At 56.2% G+C, this 24,905-nt stretch overlaps 1 protein-coding gene across 3 annotated transcripts in view; it reads right to left on the bottom strand.

Moving 5' to 3' along the window:
* Window positions 1–24,905, bottom strand: part of LOC116946076 (uncharacterized) — a 129,115-nt gene that overhangs the window by 33,202 nt on the left and 71,008 nt on the right. For all 3 annotated transcript variants that reach the window (XM_076069897.1, XM_076069896.1, XM_076069898.1), the window contains 13 exons: window positions 22,074–22,199; window positions 18,867–20,724; window positions 16,116–16,318; window positions 15,570–15,696; window positions 11,107–11,399; window positions 9,884–10,042; window positions 7,288–7,514; window positions 5,890–6,346; window positions 3,858–4,859; window positions 3,073–3,335; window positions 2,626–2,762; window positions 1,828–1,953; window positions 1,035–1,338 (listed from right to left, as the gene is read on the bottom strand). In XM_076069897.1, the coding sequence (XP_075926012.1) occupies window positions 1,035–1,338; window positions 1,828–1,953; window positions 2,626–2,762; window positions 3,073–3,335; window positions 3,858–4,859; window positions 5,890–6,346; window positions 7,288–7,514; window positions 9,884–10,042; window positions 11,107–11,399; window positions 15,570–15,696; window positions 16,116–16,318; window positions 18,867–20,724; window positions 22,074–22,199 (5,282 nt within the window). The remainder of the gene's footprint in view (window positions 1–1,034; window positions 1,339–1,827; window positions 1,954–2,625; window positions 2,763–3,072; window positions 3,336–3,857; window positions 4,860–5,889; window positions 6,347–7,287; window positions 7,515–9,883; window positions 10,043–11,106; window positions 11,400–15,569; window positions 15,697–16,115; window positions 16,319–18,866; window positions 20,725–22,073; window positions 22,200–24,905) is intronic.

Here is a 24,905-nt window from a genome sequence, read left to right as displayed (position 1 = left end):
TTTTCCAGGCCCTGGGGCAATTCCACGTTCCCATGGTGGAGGCGAGTAAAGTGGTGGTGCTCATTTTATCATCCCCCAGAGTCAACCACCACAGCCAGGATTCGAACTCTCAACCATCTACTTACATGCCACTTGCTCTACCTCGCCCCCACCCCCCACCACAATTGAGTGTATCATTTCAGGCTTTTTTTTATTTTTTACAAATGTGTTAATTTATCTTCATCATCATTATCATTGTGATTATTCTAACGGTGATGATTATGAACACTACGGATTCCTGGCCGCGGCTGGTATTTCATGGCAACGAGGGCGACTTGGTCAGGGCGCCCCTTTGATTGAGCGCAGATTTAAAGGGCAAAAGTTCACCCCCTCGCCGGGGCTGTACCTCCCCCCTTTCACGCACAAGCCACTCCGGCCTGCGGGCAACCGGGGGCGATGAATACTCAGCGAGTAAATAGAGCCCTGGCAAGTGTGGCACAGTGGTCTGGCAACGTGCTCCCTTGTTTCTCCCAGGAAAGCCACGCTGTCCTCCGAAGTGTTTTACGGAACGGGGGGCGTGGACCATGTATGTTGAACTTCTTTCGCACCGTACGTAGCCAACCGTGCTAATCGTACGTGCGGTGGTAGGACAACAAACTAAACACAAAAAAGCAATCGAGTACTTTGCGGTGTAATTCGAATCTAAATTGGCAAATTTGAACCACGGCGCCGGAAAACAACGGCCCACTCACGGTGATCTTGAATGTCCAGTGTGAAGCAGAAGGCCCGTATTGAATGCTTAATACACCCGCAGAATTAACCAGCACGGCCTGCCACATTCGAACCATGAACCACTGCGACATCATCGACTCACGCGAAGAACCAGTTCAATCACACCCAGGATCCCAGCAGTAATAACGAGGGTGTCTGTGGGCTCCACCCGCACGCACCTCTGCAGCAAACCGGCAGTGTGTGCCATGAGAACATGGCGAGCCAAGTTCGATTCCCGCACTGGGTTCCCCCCGAACGTCTCTCGCCCGCGACGCGGTCCCTACCTCGGCACGAGCGGCTTTGCCAGCCGCCCCCTGCAGGTTCCGTGCCACCACCTTCGGCCTCCCGCCACCGCCGCCGCCGCTACCGCCGCCGCCACCGCCGCTGCCGCCACCACCGCCCTCCGATTCTCGCTCCTTACGCCGCCTCCTGCCGGCACCAGCGGCGTCGGAGCGACCGCCGCGCCGCGGTTTCTTCCGCCGAGGGGGCAGAGCGGCGGCGGCGCCGTCATCATTGCCGTCGCCGCCATCGCCGTCCTCGTGGCTCTCGCCGCCCTCCGACTGCGCCGGCGCCGCTTTGCCGGAGGCCCTGGGACGATCGCGGATCGAGCAGCGGAAACACCGGCTTTGTTTTTGAGCGCTTTACAACCAAAGTTGTTCGTGCAACAGCTCTGTCCGTCCGCCCGTCCATCTGTAATATGTTATTCAAGTCATCTGTCCGTAGGCTCCATCATTCCATCCATATGTCTGTCTGTCGGTCTGTCTGCCCATCCCGTCTATTAAGGGGTGACGCAATAATTTCTCGCAAATATCATCCAATACAAACGAAAATGTAAGATCAAGTTGTGTTGCTATTCGGGAGAAAACAATTCAACACTAAAGGGACTATTTTCAAGTATGCAAACACATTTATCCCAGGCAGCCACCCATTGGCTTCCCTCCAGCTAATTAAATACTTGGGAGGACAATGCACACTCCCCATCAAAGTATTTTAATTATTTACGTCTCTCTTTTATTTACACATATATGGTGTCCATTCACTCGCTCACTTGCAAGCATGCAAGCTTGCTCCACTCACTTGTCTCCCCCCGAGGAGTCGCAGAGCCGATGGAGAGGAGAGGGGGGACCGCTCGATGCCTGGCGCCGTTTCCTCGGCCGTCCGGGCCCACGTCGCGCCCCACAGCAGCCACGCCGTTTCTCATCCCTGACGGAGGTGCGCGCGCACACAAATATCCCCCGTAGAGCCTTAACAGACTGTTGGGGCAAGTGATATTAGCGAGCACCTATGAAGGTCGGCATAACACACGAGGGGGTGGGTGGCCAGCACCACGCCCGGTCGCCTTTGTCTCCCAAGTGCCAATGTTTACACACCGCACCAGTTACTCATTTGAGGCCGAGTCGACCCAGAAATGATTCAGATAAATCGTCACCGGTGTTGGCCGTGAGCAGGAATTGAACACCGCAGCGCGCTAACCGCTACACTACCACGCAGCTTCTCATCCTTGACGGAGGTGCGTGCATGCGCACACAGACACATAGACACTCACACACCACACAGAGATCCCACTTGTAGCCTGTAACAGCCCTTTTTCCACTGGCACATCCGAGCCGAGCACGCGCTGGACCCTCGCCATAATCAGCGTTTTTTAGTTTTTCCACTGCTCCGTTTGCCGAGCCGCGTCAGAACTAAACTGTGATGCGCCGCTGACCTCGTGAGAAGAAGCCTGATTCTGGCTCGGGGCCAAGCAGGGCCCGGAGTGGGGCTGAAGACGCTTTCATTGCATGTGATGTCTGCGTCATGGCATGGCTTCTACGGAGCCGAAAACTGTGAGCTGGCGATAGTGGTGGCGCAATGGCGGTGGCGCCGGGGACTCACCGCCAGTCGCGGCGGCGCTGCAGCCGAGCGACGTCGCGCTGTTTGTCGCGGTAGCGGCGCTGAACCTCGGCCAAGCGCACGCGCAGCTCCAGCTCCAGCGGCTCCAGCAGCTCAGGGCCCCCCCTTAGGGGGCACGGCTGTTGAGGGCAGCAGGAGGAAGGGGGGTTGCAGGCAGGAGTGGGGGGGGGGGGGGTCAAGGGGGATGGATACAGAGTTTTGAGTGTCATCCACACACACATTTACAGTTAGCCGTATAGACTAAGACACACACATTTTGATAACAACAACAACAACCCACATTCGGCATTGTGAAGACAAAGGCAACCCGGCATGGCGCGGCCATCCACCCGCTCGCCGACGGCACCGCGCCCCAACAGCCTGTCATTGGCTGTACGGGGGCGGCGTTTGCCATCGCGCGCACGCCCCGACACCCTCCGGCAAACTCACCGGCTCCTCCTTGCGGGGGCACCAGCACGGCGGCGGGGCCACCGCGGCGGCGGAGGCGGAGGCCGCCACCTTCCGGCGCTTGTCGTTCCACTGACGCACGACGCGAGCGTGCGTCAGCGCCGAGAGGGCGGCGCGCTCGCGCGCGGCCTGAGCCAACTCCGCGCCGGCCACGCCGAGCAGCACCTGCAGGGCCGAGGCGCGACGTCGCGACCCCGGGGTGGCGGCGGCTGCGATGCCGCACGAATCGCCCGGCTGGCAGCAGCCTGGCGGTCGAGACAGGGGAGGAGGAGGAGGAGGGGGGGGGGGGTGCCATGTCTCGTTCGTATCGGATCGTCTAAGCGCTCATCGCCTCCCCTCCAGCCCATTGTAGAAGGACAGGACAGACGGACAGTTGGAGGGAAGGAGAGTCCGTGTTCGTTCGGACACGTGGACAAATGCACCAGCAGGCGTACGGACGGACAAACAGGGGTAAAGATGGATGACAGACACTCGCCGGACACAGATAGACAGACACACACGGGGACGATCTATTAATAGGCACACGTACGTACGCAACGGCAGACGCACGCGCAGATGCGCAGGCGTACAAGCGGAGAGACGCGCAGATAGACGCAAAAAGCGGAGACAAGGACTGGTACTCAGACAGAGGGACAAATGGGCAGATGAATAGACAGAAATCGTGGTACACAACGAGAGACACGTGCAGGCACACAGAGATGGTCGGTTACACTCCCACCCCACACTCTCACACACTGCCTCCCCGCTGCCCTCCCCCACGCTCTCACCGGTCAGCCCCGTGCCGCTCTTGCCATCCATGCGCATGAGCGCCAGCTCGCTGAGCAGTGAGATGCCCTGCAGCCCGGCGAGCCGGTCCCACGGCAGAGGCGTGCCGGCGCCGGGCGCGCACGCCAACCCGTCCGGCGCCGGCACCAGCACCGGTTCTGTCTTGCCGAGACACACCATCACCAGCGTATTAAGGCCGCTCATGGGGTCCTCGGGCTCGAAGCCGAGGCACAGCGACTCGGCGAGACGCGCCAGCGGGCTGTCGTGGAAGTCGCGGCAGCGCGGCCGCGCTAGCAGAGCGACCGCCGGCGCCGCCGCCGCCGCCGCCGCCGCGCAATCGTCCTCGCCGCCGTGGCCCTTGAAGACATCACCCGGGTCGACTCGGCCGTCCTTGGCTCTGCGCTGCTCAACCAAGGGCGCCGGTGCCGGTTTTGCGGTGGCGGCGTCGGCGGCGGCAATGGCGCCAGCGCCGAGCTGTGCGGCGAGCGATTCCGACGACGCCGGTGCCGCGACCGCCTCGCTCGCGGCCGCGCAACTACCCGGCTGCTCGAGTTCCGGAGAGGTCGCGTCTCGCCGGCTCACGAGCGCAGGTGGCAACGCGGTCGCCGTCGGCGCCGGGCTCGCTTCTCGAGACGACACGGCCGCCGCCGCTCGTGCTTCCCCCTCCTCCGCCGTCTCCCCCCTCCGGGGCTCCGCCACGATTTCTTTGTCGCCCTCATGCGATCGGACGAGGGCGACCGCGGCGGCGTCGCCGCCGCCGCCGCCGTCGTCTTTCCTGCCAGCGCCGGAGCTGGAGCCGGTGGGCGAGGTGGGCGAGGCGGGCGAGGCCGGCGGCGCGGCGCCGGCGAGGGGCGCACGGGACTGCGACGCCGAGTCGAACGGCCGGTGGAGCCGCGCCTCGCCGGGAGACGGGGCGGCGATGGTGGCCGACGCCTCCTCGGCATGGAACGGGGCCTCCGGGAAAGCGCCATTTGCCGGCTCCAGCGCAAAGTCTCCCGGTTTGTCTGTGGTTTGGAAAGAAGAGGAAATAAAACGAAACGGACCGTGAGCGACTGCTCAGAGCTTAGTTTCAGCTGGGTCAACGGCCCAGAAAAATACCTCCACTCCCAGCACAGCACATCGGAACGGCTTTTCCCCAAACAAAATACGAGAGATGCGCTTCGGACAGTCATCCCAGCTACTCCTAAGCTAAACAATTTATACCACTATGACTTTTAGCAAGACTAAAATAATAATAAGCCAGAAGTTGAATATTGAAACGACTGAATAATAATCAATTGAAAACAACATTAATTAACCTTTTCATGGGACTGAACAAAAGATCTGCATGGTTGGAATGGCCTGGAAAGGCGATGTGGAAGCATTACTGTTAGCGACACCGTGACGCTGTCGCGGATGGATGACGCGGCCTCACGGGTACTTCTTGTTTGATCTCATGGCGCGTGCCACAGTCCAATTTTGTTAACGGGGAAATTCGATTCCATCAATCGAAAAGTTTCCATAGTGTGTCAATTGCGTTAATGCTACATTTCTTAAACCCAATATTCGTAAATCGAGGGATACCTGTATATCCTTTCTCAGAGAAAGAAAATAACACCACAGATGGCAGGTGCAGGCACCTCCTCCATAAGTAGTGAATTATTATCACTTATACACTAAATTGTACAGCAGGAGTTCACTCTGCGAGTCTATGGGTCTCTTTTTTGAGTCTTTGTGGATCTGTGGGTCTATATTTGAGTCTAGTGGTCCCTATGCCAGTCTATAAATTTCCATATGAGTTCACGTGGTTCCTCCACTCGCATCACCGACCATTGCCCAAAGAACGCTTACATGCAAGGAGGTGCATGGCGAGATCTACAACTTACCGAACGCAACACATTCGGTTCGGCTATAAACTTGTCTGTTCATTCCCAGATGCAATGCGAAAGAAGACCTCAAGAGCACGGTGGGGCATCTCCAAAAGAGAAAAAAAGACACAAATCTCCATCGTAAAAGGGAACAAATACTCAAACAAATGCAACAAAAGTTCCTTACTTGGCACTCGAGCCTGGTACGCGGGCGAAGCCTCCCTCCTCGCCTGATCGCCAGCCTGCTCCTGGGGCTCCTGGGCAGGGGAGGGCGAGCGTGCGAGCTGGGCACAGGGGTTGTAGGCCGGAGCGGCCGGCGAGGGAACCGGCGTCGCCCGTGCCACCGCGGGACTCGCCGGCCTCATGTCACTGGGCCGGTACACCCCGGCCACCACCGCCGACGCGCCCTCCCTGGTCCTGGGGGAGGCCGGTGGCGTGCCGCGGGGGGAGGCCATGATGGTGGCCGTGCGCTCCCGGGCACTGGCGGCGGTGAGGCCCGGCGTGGTGGTTCGGGCCCTGGCCGCGCCCGAGTGCTTCGACGAAGACTTTGGCGGCGCCCGGGGCGGCCGGGCGTCGTGGTCCAGATCGATGGTGCCGCCACCTCCGCCGCCACCACGGAGCTCAGCCGATGACATCTGCTGTTCCTGTGACACGCGCGGAGAGAGGGCGAGAGAGGAGGAATGCACGGAGAGAGGGATCGATCGTCCACGTTAGACAGGAAAACACCTTTCATCCGATACTATTACCTGCACTTATCCACCAAAATATCTCCGCGGTTATCCAAGGATACATAAGCATAATAGGGCAAGTCCTGGATGAAACGTTGAAGTATTTTGGCACTGGCTTAAAGCCTGGCTACCTTTCCCGCTCGTCCGTGGTTCCTCCTTGCGCCTCTGAGTTGTTCTGTCTCTGTCATCGGGAGCGAGCGACTACTGTGTTGCAAGTTGAACGTTACCATTTTCTTAAACGCAAATGTGGGCTGTGGCCCGAATCTTCCAAGTCAACCTTGCGTCACAGGCTCGCGCCATGAATTCCCTACGTCAGAGGGGAGCTGACGTTGTCGGCGGTGTGAGTATTTTAATTCCACATTCAGTACATTTTTTTGCAGCAACCCAACCTCGAGCGCAGGCCCTGCTTGGATGTAGTTCTGGGAAAGCCTTGCCCAACTCGCGCGAAGAGTCGAATAACTCGGCAAAACATGGAAACGCCGCGTGCCGACTCTCCTAGCCAACTAGACTTGCCCTTGAGCCACTAGTTCTGGGAGGATCAAACCAACTCCTGCAAGGGGGCAGGCTGGGGTGGGGGGGATGGCACGACGGTCGTGACATTCTAAACCTTCTAAAAAGGGCGCACATTTTTTTTATTTTAAACCTTCAACATGTTTTCTTTGGTAAATATTTCAATAAAAAAATACCTCACAAGGGGTTGGCGGGATATGGATCGGGGTGGGGGGGGGGGACCGTGAGATTATGAACCCAACGCCGAGCCACCCCTCCTTCCCGTACCCACCCTGTGATCCACCACCGTCGAGTTCCAATGCGCTCAACTTATTTAATCTCACGGGAACGCGGCGCGAGACACTCACCTGCGCGTGCAGGCTCCTGTGCATTTCCAGCGCCTGCTGCTGCTGGTGCTGCTGGTGCAGCTGCTGGTGCTGGTGGTGGAGGAACATGAGCTCGTGCTGCCGCTGCAGGAGCTGCTGGTGCGACAGGAAGTGGTGCAGCGAGGGAGCGTCGTGCAGGCCGGCTGAGGCGGGCGACGCGCCGGGGTACATGGGCGGCCACAGCGTGTGCGCGCGGTCCACCAACTCCGCTGTACACCCACGCACACACGCGTACGTGCACACGCGCGCGCGTGTGTACACGCAGGTAAACGACAAAGGCGAAGATCCCCACCGTGTACCCTTCGTTCGAAAGGCTGTTGGGGAACATGTTGTCGGCGAGCACTGTGTTATCAGGAGGAAGAGATAATGTGGCCAGCACCACACCCAGCCACGTTGGTTGACACTGCACCGGGTACTGATTTAAGGCTGAGTCGACGTAGGGGAGGGCCCAGGACCACTTCGGATTTTCCCCACTTTATATTGGTCGTGTGTCGAGTTGCCGGGTGGAAGAACACAGGCACACAAACAAAAATATGCTATTGCATGCACGCAAGCACACACAGATAATCACACACACGGATAACCACACACATAGCTACATGTACGTACAAGCATGCCTACAATAGCACACTTGCGCGCATGCGCACGTGCGTGCGCGCACCCATACACGCACGCGCCATCATTAAAAACTGCAGACAGTGACCGTGAAGACCCCATTCACGAAACATTTCCCCCTAATGACGGCAGAGATCAGTGGACGCAGTTTGGTTAGAGAGAGAGAGGGGTAGGGAGAGCGAGAGAGCGAGCGAACGGGAAACGGAGCGAGCAAGCGCTGCACGGAGAGAGGGAGAGCGGGAGGGGAGAGAGGGAGAGCGGGAGGGAGAGAAGAGATGGAAACGGAGCAGAAAAAAAATAGAAATCACAGACAGAGTCATCACGCCCAATAACCTTCACACAACGATCATCACGGCCAATACACAAATACCCAGAAGCTGTTATTTATTCATGTTTAATAGACACTGAGCAAGAACGGGCGGCAGCAGCAGCATTAGGGGATCGTCAGCGCTAGACACACTTGCCAGCCATCCTGGAGAAAATATTCTACATTTCATGGAATATATGTGTATCTTTTTTTTATAATTAAATAGTAAAATATGGCCCGGGCAGAAGATGAATCTGTTTCCACGGGGAACCATGTGTGTGCGTGTTGTGTTGACGTCATCATAATGATGATGATAAGGAAGATTATTATTACGATAATTATCAGAAGCTTTCATCACGCAGAAGAAACACTGGCTGAACTGCCATAATCATCATCATCAGCAATCACAACTTCGATTAGCATGACCATTACCACAATCATCATCACCACCACGTATAATATCATAATTACAAAAACCAGCATGATTATCAGAACTGCGATCTGCATTTTATATATCCTGCATATCAAATCGGCGACGTTCCGGCAATGGCCCTTCTTCATGTGTTATAATGAAGGGTGACTGCCCAAAACGTTGCCTGTCATTCATTTGTTTCTTTTAAGGCAGCAGTACCGTTCACGAGTGCTTTGAGGTTTTTTATGTTTGTTTGTTTGTTTTTTGCTGTCAAGGCGCAGAGAAGATCCATCGCGGACGGAAACGGAGTCAATCTGCGTGTCAATGCTCACGCACCGGCTGCTCACGCACACTTCAGCACGGCAAGCGTCTTTTTTTTTTTACCTATTCTAAAAACGCCATCCTTCACCGCCGCGCAATCCTCTCACCCGCGTCGGCTGTTGCCACCTTCTCCAAAAAAGAATACCAATGATGCATCGGCGACAAGCAGTAGTAGCAGCACGTCACGCGATACAGGCGCGTGCGCGCGCGCGGGGGAGCGAGAGGCGGATCGCGAAATTGCAGGACCGTGAGAGACGGCGACTCCTCGGGGAGGCCTCCGTCCAGCAGCGGATCGATCGTGTCACAATATCAAAGCGAGCACCTGGGCGCGAGCCCATATCGCCCACTCCATCTCCCCCCGTGGAAGCAGTCCTCTCGGATGCACACCGTTCATCGGCTGCTTCTCCGTTACGATTGTTATTGACCTTCGGCCCGTCGCCCCCAACTTGTTTATAGAGCGTTCTGGCAATTAATGGCGTTGACCAAACATCCGAATATCGGATCACAGAGCTTGGGCAATTGTTGGCACCAGTTCTGACTGTCGTCTCCCCCCCCCCTCCCCCACCACCGCTTGTCTGCGGGTTTCCCTGGCGAGTAACCTGGCGAATAACCGCGCGCGTTACAAATTCCACAGCGGTGAGATGCGGCGACATAATTTTGGCTGTTGCCTGATGATGCTGGTTGTAATTACCGGCTAAAACGTCGTACTCGAATTGTAAATGTTGTGGGTTTAACTCTCTAACATACCGGTGTGCTGAACTAGTAACTAATTGGCATGTTTGGTTTACGTGACAAACCTTACTAGTTGGCTGTGCCGAGTGGCGGCGGGTTTCACAACACCACATTTATAATTTCCGCGATGCAACCCAAAAAAAAAAACCCCGTCTATTATGGATATATTATTATGTATCGGTCGCGCTCACCAAAGTGTGGGGGCGGGGGCTCCGCGGGGATGAACAGCAGGTGGCCCGACTGGGGGTCCTGGGCGATCTGGTAGCCCTTCTGGGAGATGGGCACTGCGCCGGGGAGGCTGGGCGGGTACCCAACGGGGAGGCCCTGTGCCATGGACGCGTGGCTAAGACCTGCGAGCACGCACACACACAGACACAACAATGTCAAAGATCCCAGAGGCTATAATAATAGGGTTTTTCCCCCTTTTTTTCTGGCTACAAAACTGAAACCTTTTACAAGGATTCATGTCTGCATTAACCACAATACCAGCAGTCAAAATGCAAACAAAAAACACACTATGATAATACATGCATTGTTCTTGAAACTGATTGATCCACACCAAGGGACGGCTTTCTTTTGAGCCTCGACCCAATTGGTGCTCGACCAGATGATGCCAGAAGGCGTACAGCTCAAAGACAATGCATTATCAAAGTAATGAGGGCTCGGGGTGAGCATCTACATCATTAGACCTCCTTTGCCAGTACCAAAATGTAATAATAGGGTTTTCCCCCTTTTTTTTCAGTTTGTTGCCAGAAAAAAGGGGAAAACCATTTTATTATATTTTGGTACTGGCAAAGGAGGTCTAATGATGCCAGAGGCTGTTGGGGCAAGTCGCTGATGTTGATCACGAGTGGGAATTGAACTCACTGTGCTGCCGATATCCACTGTAAACAAAGACGAAGATCACCCGAATAGCCTTAACAGGCTGTTTGGGGCAAGTGCTGTTAGCGAGCAGCACCTCTTAAGGCCGGCACGGCGCACGAGGCGGGTGGGTGGCCCAGCATCCACGCCCGACCGCCTTTGTCTCCCCGGTGACGATGTTTACACATCGCACCGGGTACTCACTTGAGGCTGAGTCGACCTAAGGGAGGCCCAGGAGCGGTTTAGATAATCGTCGCTGGTGCTGGCCGTGAGCAGCAATCGAACCCGGGTGGCCGGGTTCGTGGCGCAGCTTGCCAACCGCTGCACCACCGGTTGCGCCCATGCCAACCTCGCCGCGGCACTCGTGGCAGGCTGTGTGCACTTTAACAACGCACACGGAAATGCGACCGCGAGCGAGACCGCCAGTGAGACCGGTAGTGCGGTCAGTAGCGTTCCACTGTGTGGCCGGTAGTGCGGTTTTGGCAGTGCGACCAGCGGTGCAGCGCATAGCGTGGCCGGTAGCGTGACTGGCGGTGCGTCGGGTGTCCCCTACCGTAGTAGGGCGATCCGGGCCACATGGTGGAGGGGCTGCAGGCGCCCGCCACCCAGCTGTGGTGCGCAATGTGGGGCGGCTGGTGCGACGGGTCGGGCGGCGGCACCCACTGCCCGCCGGCCACCCCGGCGGGCCCGGCGCCGGGCCCCGGCACGCCCCCCGCCGCGCCGGGTGGGCCGGCGCCCAGGAGGCGGCCGCCCCCGCCGGCGCTGCCGAGGCCGGACTTGGCCAAGTCGAGCCCCGGTAGCGAGGGGGCGCCGAGACGGCCCAGGTCCGGTAGTCCAGCGGCGTCCCTGTGTCGAGAGCGGCGGGGGCAGGGGGCGGGGGAGGGGTATTCTAGAGTCTCTATCGTCCACGCGGCCTTAACAACAGACTGTTGGTGCAAGTGCTGTGAGTGCGTGTGTAGCGGTTAACCCGTTGCGCTACGAACCCGACGACCCGAGTTCGATTCCCGCTCATGGCTAACACCAGAACCGGTTATCTGAACCGGTCCTGGGCCTCCCCCCGGTCGACTCAGCCTCAAATGAGTATTTGGTGCAGTGTGTAAAAGCATCGCCACTGGGGATACAAAGGCGGTTGGGCGTGGTGCTGGCCACCCACCCCTCGTGTGCCGTGCCGGCCTTCGTAGATGCTCGCTAACACCACTTGCCCCAACAGTCTGCTAAGGAGATATATTTACGTGTGTCCAAATACAAGGGCCGGTTGCGACGTTTCTCCAGTGACGTAACAAGAGCTGCGCCTTCCCCACGGCAAGGGAACATGTGGAGCACAGCGCAACGGATCCCGGCAGGGACCCTTCCCCAACGCGATAACCATCAACCACACATTATGAATGCAGCCCGCCCCATCCCCCCATCCCTCCTCCCCATCTCCCTCCTGCCACCGTCACCCCGCAACCAAAACCCGCAACCCCACGGATTTGGACTGCGCTCGCGTTATTTGCCAGCTCTGGGCATGCGGTGGCGGCGGTGGCGGCGGTGGCGGCAGGGTGAGAAGTTTGCTCGGTTTGCCGACTAATTTGGGGGAGGAAGCTTGGCCGGACCTCCCCTCGCAGCAACCGCGTGTGTGTGTGTGTGTGTTCGTTTGCATTCCCCCCGCCTGCTGTTCGCTCACTCGACTTCTCACCCCATCACCTGCTCACTCACCCCATTACCCACTTTCTCACCAAACTGCTCACCCCATTGCCCACTCTCTCACCAGACTGCTCAAACCATTGCCCGCTCGCTCACCCAACTGCTCACCCCATTGCCCGCTCGCTCACCCAACTGCTCACCCCATCACCCGCTCGCTCACCCAACTGGTTACCCCATCGCCCGCTCTCTCACCCAACTGCTCACCCCATTGCCTGCTCACTAACCCAACTGCTCACCCCATCACCCGCTCGCTCACCCAACTGGTCACCCCATCGCCCGCTCTCTCACCCAACTGCTCACCCCATTGTCTGCTCACTAACCCAATTGCTCACCCCATCACCCGCTCGCTCACCCAACTGCTCACCCCATCACCCGCTCGCTCACCCAACTGCTCACCCTATCGCCTGGTTACTCACCCAACTGCTCATCCTATTGCCCACTCACTCACCCAAACACTCACACACTCAACTGCTTACCCAACTGGCCAACGGCTCGCCCAACCAACCACTCGCCAGATCACTCACCCAATCACACGCCCACACTCACAACCGCTCGCACACTCATCTGTGAGTGTTGGTACGCTGGAAAGCTCTCCCAGGGCGTCGTGACCGCTGATGGTGCCAACTCTGTCAGCTGCAACCTCCCCTCCCCATCAGTTCCAGCCGCCAGTAACCCTTGCAGTCACTTGCTTAACCAGCCGCTAGCTTAACCAGCCACTAGCTTAACCAGTCACGAGATTAACTTGGAATTCCCTCCCTTCATATCTCTTCCCTAGCTCTCATAAACTTGCTCATTTCAAGCAACGTGTTACACTCGTTTCTAATACAACTCTGAGAGTTGCTGTTTGCTGCTGGGCACTTGACGTTTTGAACCTTTGGGCACCTGCTCTACAACAACAACAAAAGATTGCTTCACCAATCTCAACAGTCCTAACCAGCCATGAGCTTAACCAGCCACTAGCCTAACCGGCCAATAGATATTGCTACTCCAAGCCGAACCGACTTTTCTTTTCTTGGGGAGGTCCTGACGTGAAATATCTGAAGCTGGATAGTCCACAGCACTTAACACGTGGGGGATGGGGAGGAAGCCACGGTATCCTGATAATGAACACACGCAAATTAGAGAATTACACCCAGATAGCGCGAAAGATAGGTCATCGCCTCACGACGTGACATCGATAGCACGGTCAGGTCACGTGACACACCTGAGCCAATGAGGGAGGAGTCCCTATGCTGCGTAGGTTATGGTGATTGTTCGACCATACTTCACCGTGCTGACCAACGCGTAAACATGCCCGCTGTGTCTATGGAGCGCCTTGAGGAGGATGTGGACGCAATTAGAAGATCGAGCGACAGAAGCTGTTCGAGCGGTGACTCACGAAAACTGGCAGGTGCCACATCGCGCAGTTTTACTACCTTGGACGATAAACACAACCACAAAGACAAAGGTCCCCCGTACAGCCTCGAACAGACTGCTGGGGCAAGCGCTGTGAGTGAGCTTCTACGAAGGCCAGCACGGTACACGAAGGGGCGGGTGGCTAGCACCACGCTCGGCTGCCTTTGTCTCCCCAGTGCTGATGTTTACACACCGCACTGAGCACTAATTTCAGGCCGAGTCGACCTAGAGGAGGCCCAGAACCGGTTCACATATTCATCAATGGTGTTGGCCGTGCGTGGGAATCGAACTCGTGCCGCCGGGAGGCCCAAGACCAGTTCAGACATCAGTCACTGACGTCGGCTCGCCACGTACACACACAGCGACATGCAAACAGCGACGCACGCAAATACAGGTACACACACAGATACAGGTACACACATAGGTACACACACATCCACATAACAACGACAACAGCCACTATTTGCTACTGAGCGGCGGTGACGTCACAACGGCGCTTGTGTGTGTGAATATACACGCACGCACGCAGATACGTACACATATGTATGCACACTCACACACACGCGCGTACAGGTATTTACGTGTATCTGGCTAAGCACTTTAGTTACCACTCCCGTCTGTTGCTCTTTCACAAAGTGCCTCTCGTAACGCCACACTTAGCCAAATTAACATTAACGAGCCACTAGCCGCATGCTTTATGACTGGCAGTTGTGGCCCAGCCGGGTCGGTGGGGCAAAAAGTGGGTACCCATCACACACACCGCACGGGAAACTTTAACCTCCCCAGGTGTGAAATCGTCTGCTGACGTCTGTGGCTTCGTGTAATACAACCGTAACGTAAGGCTTAACCTCGACATTAGACTTAACCTTGACATTAGACTTAACCTTGAAATTAGACAATCCTGACAAGATATAACCTTGACATAAGACTTAACATTGAAATAAGACTTAACCTTGACATAAGACAACCTTGACATAAGACTTAACATTGACATAAGACTTAACCTTGACATAAGACTTAACATTGACATAAGACTTAACATTGACATAAGATTTAACATTGACATAAGACTTAACATTGAAATTAGACTTAATCTTGACATAAGACTTAACCTTGACATAAGACTTAACCTTGACATAAGACTTATCCTTGACACAAGACATAACATTGACATAAGACTTAACCCTGACATAAGACTTAACATTGGCATAAGACTTAACCTTGACATAAGACTTAACATTGACACAAGACTTAATCCTGACATAAGACTTAACATTGACATAAGACTTAACATTGACATAAGACTGAATCCTGACATAAGACTTAACATTGACATAAGACTTAACATGGACATAAGACTTAACATTGACATAAGACTTAACATTGACATAAGACTTAACATTGACATAAGACTTAACATTGACATAATACTTAACATTGACATAAGGCTTAACATTGACATAAGACTTAACATTGACATAAGACTTAATCCTGACATAAGACTTAATCCTAACATAAGAATTAACCTTGACATAAGACTTAACATTGACACAAGACTTAATCCTGACATAAGACTTAATCCTGACATAAGACTTAACATTGACATAAGACTTAACATTGACATAAGACTTAACCTTGACATAAGACTTAACATTGACATAAGACTTAATCCTGACATAAGACTTAATCCTGACATAAGACTTAACATCGACATAAGACTTAACATTGACATAAGACTTAACCTTAACATAAGACTTAACCTTGACGTAAGACTTAACCTTGACGTAAGACTTAACCTTGACATAAGACGCCGAAATGCATCAGGTACTACTCTATAACTCGAACTAGGATCCGCATCATATCGATCGACAGTTTGGTTCCCCCCGCCCCCCCGCCCCCCCGCCCCCCGCCTCCCCCCGCCAAGTGGCTACGCACCTGAGGCTCGCCGCTTTGTGCCGCTCCCGCTCGTACCGCGAGCCCAGCCGCTCGTCGGAGGCGCGGGACGGCCGCTCCTCGTCCGTCCGCTCGGCGTCGTAGCCGTCCAGACCCCCCCGGGCAGCTCCTGGAGACGGCGAGGACGGAGGCACGAAGGCAAAAGGGGAGATCACTCGTGCAGCCTTGAGAGACCGCTGGGGCAAGCGACACGCGCGGGCGGGTGTTGACGCGTGGACACAACGACAAGGCGACGTTGGACGCCTCCACGCACAAACCGCCTCTTTCTCCCCGTATATGACCGAGTCGACCTAGGCGAGGCCCCAGGACCGGTTCAGATAATAACCCGTGCACTGACGTGGCCGTGGGTTGGGAAATCAAATTGAAATTGGCGCGTTCGTATAAGACGGCACCGCTAACCACTGTGCCACCGCTCCACCTCTTTGCCAGGCGCAGGGCTTCCCTGCCCCGCCGATCGCGGCAGGGAGTTGTTCGACCGTACTTCACCGGTCAACGAAAGCGGGAGCGGGGGGGGGGGGGGGGTTGTACCGGGCAGTCCTGACGTAGCCGAGTGGGGCCTCTGCTCCCGGAGGTCGCGGAGGTCGCGGAGGTCGCCGGGGGTCGCAGGGCCCCCTCCACCGACCCGCTGGCGAGCCAGCGCGACGGCGATGCCTACGGGTGGACAGCGGACCTCGCTCTCGCTGGTGCCACGGCCAGAGCCCTCCTTGCTGCGGCCGCGGGGCTGCTCCGACCTGCGGGAGACGCCCATCGCGGTTGGTCAAGAATTCGTTTTTTAAATCATCATCGTCAAGATCCATGGGCAGATAAGCCCGTGGGTGTCCACCTCGTCATTTGTTCCCACTTTCCTCTGTCTTGTGCCGGTACGCTTAAGCAGTGCACATTCTAATAAACACATTTAACAACAACAGCAAACGGGGTAGGACGCTGGCCCAGCGCGACACTGCAAACGGCGGGCGGTGCGTTCATTGCCGGAGCGCGCCGTGCGTCGGGCAAGGTGAGAGTTATGAAATGAATGAAAATCGAGATTGCTGCCACCGTTGCATTAAGGCGACGATCGCACTCGGCTGAGCCCTGGGCGAGTACTTGGATTAGGTGACCACCATCACCAGGGCTTGCCAGGTGTTGTAGATTTTTGGGGGCTGTGAGCTGCTGTTAGGGTGGTGCCAGTGCTGAATGGTATCAAACCCTTCATGTACAGCGGTTTCCTCCTCCAATACGAAGCCAAACCCTCACTGCAATAGCATGCATGGCCAAAAATCTCAATGGAGCAGGACCCTCTTGAAAACGAGTCCTGAGGCTCGGTGAAGCTTTCATGGATGCGTAAAAAGGGAAGGGAAAGTGTGTGGTGGACTGGAAGAGGTGGAAGAGTAGACAGAGTACACCACCACGCTGGAAGCGACTCTCTAGAGCTCCCTCGAGTGGAGGTCCTTCCACCATTTATATTATTTATATTATGTGTATATATATGAATTCCAATTTTTTTTCATCATGATTGTCATTAGAGGCACCGAAGATGCATTGAGTAATACCACTGTGGCCCCTTTAAGAACAAAAAATACAATATTGGTAATGTTTCACTCTAACTCCATACAAATGGAAACAGATGGCGATTAGTCCACTTGCTGCACTGCCTCCTGCTAGCGAACCAGGGTACGGCACCTCATCAACTCCCAGGGGAAGTGAGTTTCACAACGTTTGTGTGCGGTGATCCAACAACCCTCGTTGTTGCCTTCCACAGGGTTGGATTACGGGTAGCCACGCCCAGCATCATAGCCGCCACCACCATCATTAGCATTACTCATATGAAACAGCTGCCCCAGTAAACAAGCACACAACATCTGTGTGCGCCCTTCTGCAAACACGCAAATAGAATCGGCAGTGGAACAATGGATGAATCCTTGCTTCACCCGGCAGCTAAATCTAACATGATCCCTCACCTCATGCCCGGCGCTATACCCTCAACCCAAAGAGATTAATGCGGAATGGTTTTGCTATTCATGGGAAAACATTCAGTGCGTGTGCGAGTGTATTTTATATATGTACAAAGCGCAACAATCCGACACCCCGCCAAAGTGTCGCCGCCGTGATCATCATTTCATCGTCAGCTTTGCTCAAGAGAAAAAAAACGATATATATTCTTGGCATTTAAGAATATAATAGAGTAGAATAAACCCCTAAGTCCTGCGAGCGGAAGCGCAGCAGTCACGGAAGAGTGGCAGTCACGGCCGGGCGGCTTCGCGGTGGAGCGAGTGGCTCGCAACCGGAAGGTCACCAGGTCAAATCCTGGTTTGTGGGGGGGGGGGGGGGTGTCGGGCTTGACTCCAGCTCATCATCTCTCCCACCGGGGGGGTTGATAAAATGAGAAAGTCACCGGAAGGTTTTTGTCCTCCCCACCCCGCCATAGGATTGTGGAATTTCCACCACTTAATCAGGGCTGTAAAACTGGAGTTTAACACCGCCACCTCGATTCTCGTTGGAACGGGAAGTCACTTGTGACTTTTTTTAATCTTAATTAAAGAATAAAGTAATATTCCCTAAATTGCAGGCATTAAGGCGTGAAAGTAAACGGTGAACAATAATCTCCATCTCACGGTCGACGTGATGACAACTTGGTCACAGAGCAAGCAGGAGATGACTGGACAATGTGCATATTTGAAGGGGATCAGGTTGGGCTCAGGATAAAGTTCGCGAACCAACTAGGGACCGTTTGCTAAAGGGACACTTCCGATTAGCATGGTTGGCTACGTGCGGTGCGAAAGAAGTTCAACAATACGTACGTACACACAGCAGTGTAAGGGGTGCATAGAGCAGCTATTGAAGGCTGAGCTGCATCAAAGTGATGAAACAGAGAGGGCGGGGCAGACGGAAGCCGGTCGGAGTGCGATCGGAAGAATGAAAGTTAGCAACGAGAAGCGTCAACACCGATGAGCCTTGAGGAGGCGCTTAGCACCTACCGTCACGTACGGATCGGTCGCACGGACGCCGACAACCGCCACGAGAAACAACTTGGAACTAAATTGAGAAAGGTGTGCAAAGAAGCAATCGAGAGGCACAACGTTTGGAATGTTTACCTTGACAGACAGAAAGAGGAACCCGTGGATTGGCAACGGGAGGATATGCGTGCGCTCAGATCATCGTGTTGACTGCGAATGAAAGCAAGTGCGCTCGGGGTGGGACATGTCGCGAGGAGAGGCAGAGGGAGCCTCGTCCGAGGGCACGTCCCACCATGGAGACGGAGCGATAAAACCACCGGCAGGGTGAGCGGCACGGGTTGCACACCTGTCTGCTCCCCGCCGAGACGGGGTGGCCTCGCTCAGAGCCGCCGCTGCCGTCGCCGACGAAGGCGCCGAGGACGATGTGGGCGGTGGCGGCGCGCCGTGGGGGTGCCCGTGGGGGTGCCCGTGGGGGTGCCCGTGGGGATGCCCGCCAGCGGCCCCACGGACGTTGGCGAGCCCCCCGAAGGGGCTGCGTCGCCCGGCCAGCACTCGGGCCTCGGCCTCTCGCGAGAACGAGCCGGTGTAGCGCAGCAGCCCCCGCATGGCCGACGCCTCGGGGCTGATGGGCGCCGGCGGCGGCTCGCTGCCCTCGCGTGCCGCCCCGGACGCTCCGGGTCCGCCGCCGCCGCCGCCGCCGCCGCCCGGCACCAGCACCGATCGCCGGCTGATGAGCGCCGGGCCCGGCCACTCGACGGCGGAGTCGCCGCTCGCTTTGCCCTGGCCGGACGACGACGAGAGCAGCGGCGGCGGCGCCGACGTCACTCCGCCGCTCGCGCACGCCCCGTAGCGCCCGTAGCCGCTCCCCGCCACCAGGCTGCCGTCCGGGTCCATGGCGCCGCCGCCGCCGCCGCCGCGGCACTGCTGATCAGCGCTCGCAGACGTCCTGGCTTGCGGGGGCTCGAAGCGCCGGCAGGGCTGGGGGGGGTCCTGCCTGTCCCCGACGCTGGCTCCGTCCGACTGCCGGTCGGACCGCGTGTCTGCCGGCGCCCTCGCCAGCGCTTTGTGCGAACGCTCAAAGCGCCCGTCCCTGTGCTCGCGCCCGCCCCCGCCCGAGAGCCAAGCGCCGGAGTCGTCCGCAGCGCCACCCGCGCCGTGGTCGCCCCTGCTCCGGCAGCTCCCGCCGGAGTCGAATTTGATCACCGAACCGCTGCCGCCACCCCCGTCGTGCTTTTGCTCGCACGCGGCATCTGCCGGGTCGGCGTCGTGCCCCTCGGCGATGGCGTCGGCCTCCCTCCTCCTCTCGCGATCGCGGTGAGTGGCGGCGGCGGTGGTGGTGGCGCCGTACGCGGCGGCGTGAGTGGGGCTCGGGTGCCCCACCGACGGCACGAACATGGGCGCGATGACGCGGTGCCGCGCCGAACCACCGCCGCCGCCGCCGCCACCGCCGCCACCGCTCCCGCCGCTGCCGCCGATTCCCCCGGTCGCCGCCGCCTGCACGGAGCTCGTGGAGGAGTGGATTGAGAAGCTGCCAGACGTGACCTGAAGCCTCGCGGGCGACGGCCCCTCGGCTCGAGTCCTCAACGCCGACGACGACAGCAGTGACGACGATGACGACGAGGTGACGTAAGGGCCGCCTCCTTTATCCTGCGCGTGAGCGTCCGTGTCGCCGCATTTCCGGTCCATGCCGTTAACGAACGACGAGGAGGAGGACGACGGCGGCGGAAGGGCGGCACCACTCTTCCCGGTGCTTCCCGACGTCTCCCTTCCAGTGGAGCCGGGGTGGTGAAATTTCGCGTTCTGCTGCTGCTGCTGCTGCCCGGGCAGCGCCGCCGCCGCCGCCGCCGCGGCCGCGGCCGCCGCTCCCCTGCAACTCCTGAGTTCGCCCTCCTCCCCGGACTCGCTCGTCAGGTCGATGACGCACTTGGAGCGCGCCCGGGCTTCCTCCCGCTTCTCGGAGCGCTCCCGCTCCCGCTCGCGCCGGTGCGCCGACGCGGCAGCGGCGGCGGCGGCGCCGTCCGTCTTGCCGGCGCGGCTCAGGCCCGGCCGCTCGGAGCCCTTATGCGGCCACGCGGCGGCGGCCGCCTCCTTGGTGTCGCGGGACGAGATGAGTGTGGGGCCGGAGGGCGGCTGGGCCGGAGCGCCGCGGGGGACGATGCTCGCGTGGCTCGCGTGGGCGGAGAGGCTGCTCATGTAGTAGCCGTCTGGGATGAGGTGGGTGGTGGGGGAGGAGAACGGGGGTGGGGTACACAGGGGAAAGCGATGGAGGTGGGGATAATGTCAGTTATAATAACAATTGTTATATCGTACCGCTACCTACCCCGATTCGTTTCAATCAGGGGAAGGGGGGAGGGGGGGAGGGGTGGGAGAGCAGCAAATTGTGACTAATATGAAGCCGAGTTTGAACTTTACTTGGCAGGATTTCATCGGGAATAATCCACGCGGGTGTGAAGGTTTTGGGTGCATGGGCTCTGGGGATCGGGGTAGGCGCTCGTCTCGATGTTCTCGAGCAAATACAGTGCCGGCGGATCTGTCGCGACTTTACACAAGGCGGACGAAAATACAATATTACAACAGTTAGTATTCTTACATTTGAGACGGCGAGCACTGATGACGGCGAGCCTTTCCGACCCGCAAAAGTCAATGGCGTGCGTTTTTGAAGAAAACGGAAATAACTGTGCGCGGTCCCCGTCATCACAAAAATAAAAGGATTCCTTTTTTGTATTTTGTGATCGTCCCTCCTTCCGCCAATCGTCGCACGGCAATAGTCTTTGGCCTTCCTGACGAGAAACCGTACACATCAGCTCCGGCTGCCCCACGTGATCACAGGGCCCAAATATGCACCTCACCGGGAAGGAAAAAAAACATCAAACGACCGCATTCTCCCGGCACCTTTGAAGTCCGAGTGACAAAGCAAGAGGCAACTCGACGGGGCCAGCCGCGAGCTCGAGTGGCCACTACGCTCGAGAGGGCCACTGCCACCGCCGTCGCTCGGTGGTGGTGGTGGTGGTGGTAGTGGCGGTCGTTGTGGTGGTGGTGGTGGTGGTCGACATGATGGTGGTGGTGGACATGATGGTGGTGGCGGTGGTATTGGTGGTGGTGGTGGTGTTAGTGATGGTGATGGTGGTGGTTGCAACTGTTGGAACTATGGTGCAATTTTCTAAATTCCCCACCCCTCCCACCACCACCAGCACCAGCACCACCAGCACCACCACCACCTCCGCCCACCCAGCGGTGATGAGAGCAAGCATTGCTCTGTTTGGAAGAATCGAGTGGGAGAGTGCTGACGACCGCTGTGTGGATCAGAGGGCACTTATAGTGTTCCCAGAGGTATCTCTGCGATATCCGTGTGTCCGTGGGACCGTTGCTCTCACACAGAGTGCCGCGCCGCTCAGAGAGACCTCGGAGGCTGATCCAGATTGGCGACAGGACGCGGCCGAGAGAAGAAGGCGAGAGGGTGAACTTTTTTTGGTGCCAAATTTCATCCCTGGCGATGGCACGGATGCTGTACGTCTAGGTGCCAGGGCTTTGGCGATCAGTCGGGGTGGTTTACCTTTGGGCAAGTCGTGCACTCGGGACTGTCCGTACGCGGCGAGGAAGGGGTTCACGGAGGGCGACTGGTCCAGCGACACGAGCGGGAGGTACGGGGAGTAGACTCCGGCGGAGAGACGAGACAGTCCTGCAAAAGGGAAAGACAAAAAGACAAAGATCCCCCGTGTAGCCTTTGACACGCTGTTGGGGACAAGGGCTGCTCGCGAGCGACCAGACACCGTACGTACAGACGCGTGCAGATACGTACGCGCCTAATCGTGCAAACATACATACGGAGACACGCACGTGCACGCATGCACACGAGCAGACACGCGCATGGACATCCCTGAATAGCGTCGAACAGACTGTTGGGGCGAGCGGTGTTAGCGAGCACCTATTAATGCCGACACGGGGCACAATGCGGCCATGTGGCCAGCAGCACCACGCGCAATCATCACCCTTTGTCTCCCCATTCCTTCGGATCCAAAACCAATACCAGTCTCGCTCGACCAACGTCGACCAGCACAGCGGTAGCATGGTCACATGCCCCCAACATGATCACCACGGCCGGGAAAAGAAAGACCTTCATATGTTATTATGATGATGATAATAATAATATCCGCCAGGTGAACATACAGTGAGGGAAAAAAGTATTTGATCCCCTGCTGATTTTGTACGTTTGCCCACTGATAAAGAAATGATCAGTCTATAATTTTAATGGTAGGTTTATTTGAACAGTGAGAGACAGAATAACAACAAGAAAATCCAGAAAAACGCATGTCAAAAATGTTATAAATTGATTTGAATTTTTATGAGGGAAATAAGTATTTCACCCCCTCTCAATCAGAAAGATTTCTGGCTCCCATGTGTCGTTTATGCAGGTAACGAGCTGAGATTAGGAGCACACTCTTAAAGGGGGTGCTCCTAATCTCAGCTTGTTACCTGTAAAAAAACACCTGTCCACAGAAGCAATCAATCAATCAGATTTCAAACTCTCCACCATGGCCAAGACCAAAGAGCTCTCCAAGGATGTCAGGGACAAGATTGTAGACCTACACAAGGCTGGAATGGGCTACAAAACCATTGCCAAGCAGCTTGGTGAGAAGGTGACAACAGTTGGTGCGATTATTCGCAAATGGGAGAAACACAAAAGAACTGTCAATCTCCCTCGGCCTGGGGCTCCATGCAAGATCTCACCTCGTGGAGTTTCAATGATCATGAGAACGGTGAGGAATCAACCCAGAACTACACGGGAGGATCTTGTCAATGATCTTAAGGCAGCTGGGACCATAGTCACCAAGAAAACAATTGGTAACACACTACGCCGTGAAGGACTGAAATCCTGCAGCGCCCGCAAGGTCCCCCTGCTCAAGAAAGCACATATACATGCCCGTCTGAAGTTTGCCAATGAACATCTGAATGATTCAGAGGACAACTGGGTGAAAGTGTTGTGGTCAGATGAGACCAAAATTGAGCTTTTTGGCATCAACTCAACTCGCCGTGTTTGGAGGAATGCTGCCTATGACCCCAAGAACACCATCCCCACTGTCAAACATGGAGGTGGAAACATTATGCTTTGGGGGTGTTTTTCTGCTAAGGGGACAGGACAACTTCACCGCATCAAAGGGACGATGGACGGGGCCATGTACCGTCAAATCTTGGGTGAGAACCTCCTTCCCTCAGCCAGGGCATTGAAAATGGGTCGTGGATGGATATTACAGCATGACAATGACCCAAAACACACGGCCAAGGCAACAAAGGAGTGGCTCAAGAAGAAGCACATTAAGGTCCTGGAGTGGCCTAGCCAATCTCCAGACCTTAATCCCATAGAAAATCTGGGGAGGGAGCTGAAGGTTCGAGTTGCCAAACGTCAGCCTCGAAACCTTAATGACTTGGAGAAGATCTGCAAAGAGGAGTGGGACAAAATCCCTCCTGAGATGTGTGCAAACCTGGTGGCCAACTACAAGAAACGTCTGACCTCTGTGATTGCCAACAAGGGTTTTGCCACCAAGTACTAAGTCATGTTTTGCAGAGGGGTCAAATACTTATTTCCCTCATTAAAATGCCAATCAATTTATAACATTTTTGACATGCGTTTTTCTGGATTTTTTTGTTGTTATTCTGTCTCTCACTGTTCAAATAAACCTACCATTACAATTACAGACTGATCATTTCTTTGTGAGTGGGCAAACGTACAAAATCAGCAGGGGATCAAATACCTTTCTTCCCTCGCTGCATGATGGAGCCGTGTGGGCGGCTGCTAAGCACAACAACAACCCTCGCCGCACAGCGACGAGGTGTCCCTAGCAAAGTTCACGTGACGCCCGTTATGACGCCCATTTACAACAAAAAAAACGCCGGCGTCGTGATGAAGAACGGGATGCCATTATGAGAAACGCGCCGCGCGATCTAGACGCCGCCAGGAGTGATGAAAAGCCGGGGCCGCGTGATGGAGAGCGGCTGCTGTGATGGAGAACGAGCGATATTACAAAATAATCATTAAAACGCACCCAGGATACACGCGCGGGCAAAATAAAATAAAATAAAAAAGGGGGGGGGGGAATTGGTGCCGCGAAGGAACTTCCAGTTACGACGAAGGTGATGAAGTGGGCGCGTGAAGAAAATGTATCAACACATATTGCCGCGCGCGTACGCGCTTGTGCGCGTGTGTGTGTGTTTACAGTAGGGGGGAACGGCAGTGCATCGGTTAGCGCGCTGCACGACGAAACCGGCGATCCCCGAGTTCGATTCCCGCTCACGTCCAACACCAGTGACGATTATCTGAACTGGTCCTGGGCCTCCCCTAGTTCCACTCAACGTCAAATGAGTCCACGGTGCGATGTGTAAACATAGC

This window comes from Petromyzon marinus, chromosome 26, assembly GCF_048934315.1.
Source record: "Petromyzon marinus isolate PM22_M1 ecotype Great Lakes invasive population chromosome 26, UKy_Petmar_22M1.pri1.0, whole genome shotgun sequence".
Lineage (NCBI taxonomy): Eukaryota > Metazoa > Chordata > Hyperoartia > Petromyzontiformes > Petromyzontidae > Petromyzon > Petromyzon marinus.
The sequence above is the reverse complement of the archived record's forward strand: the minus strand, read 5'-3'. Positions and strand labels throughout refer to the sequence as shown.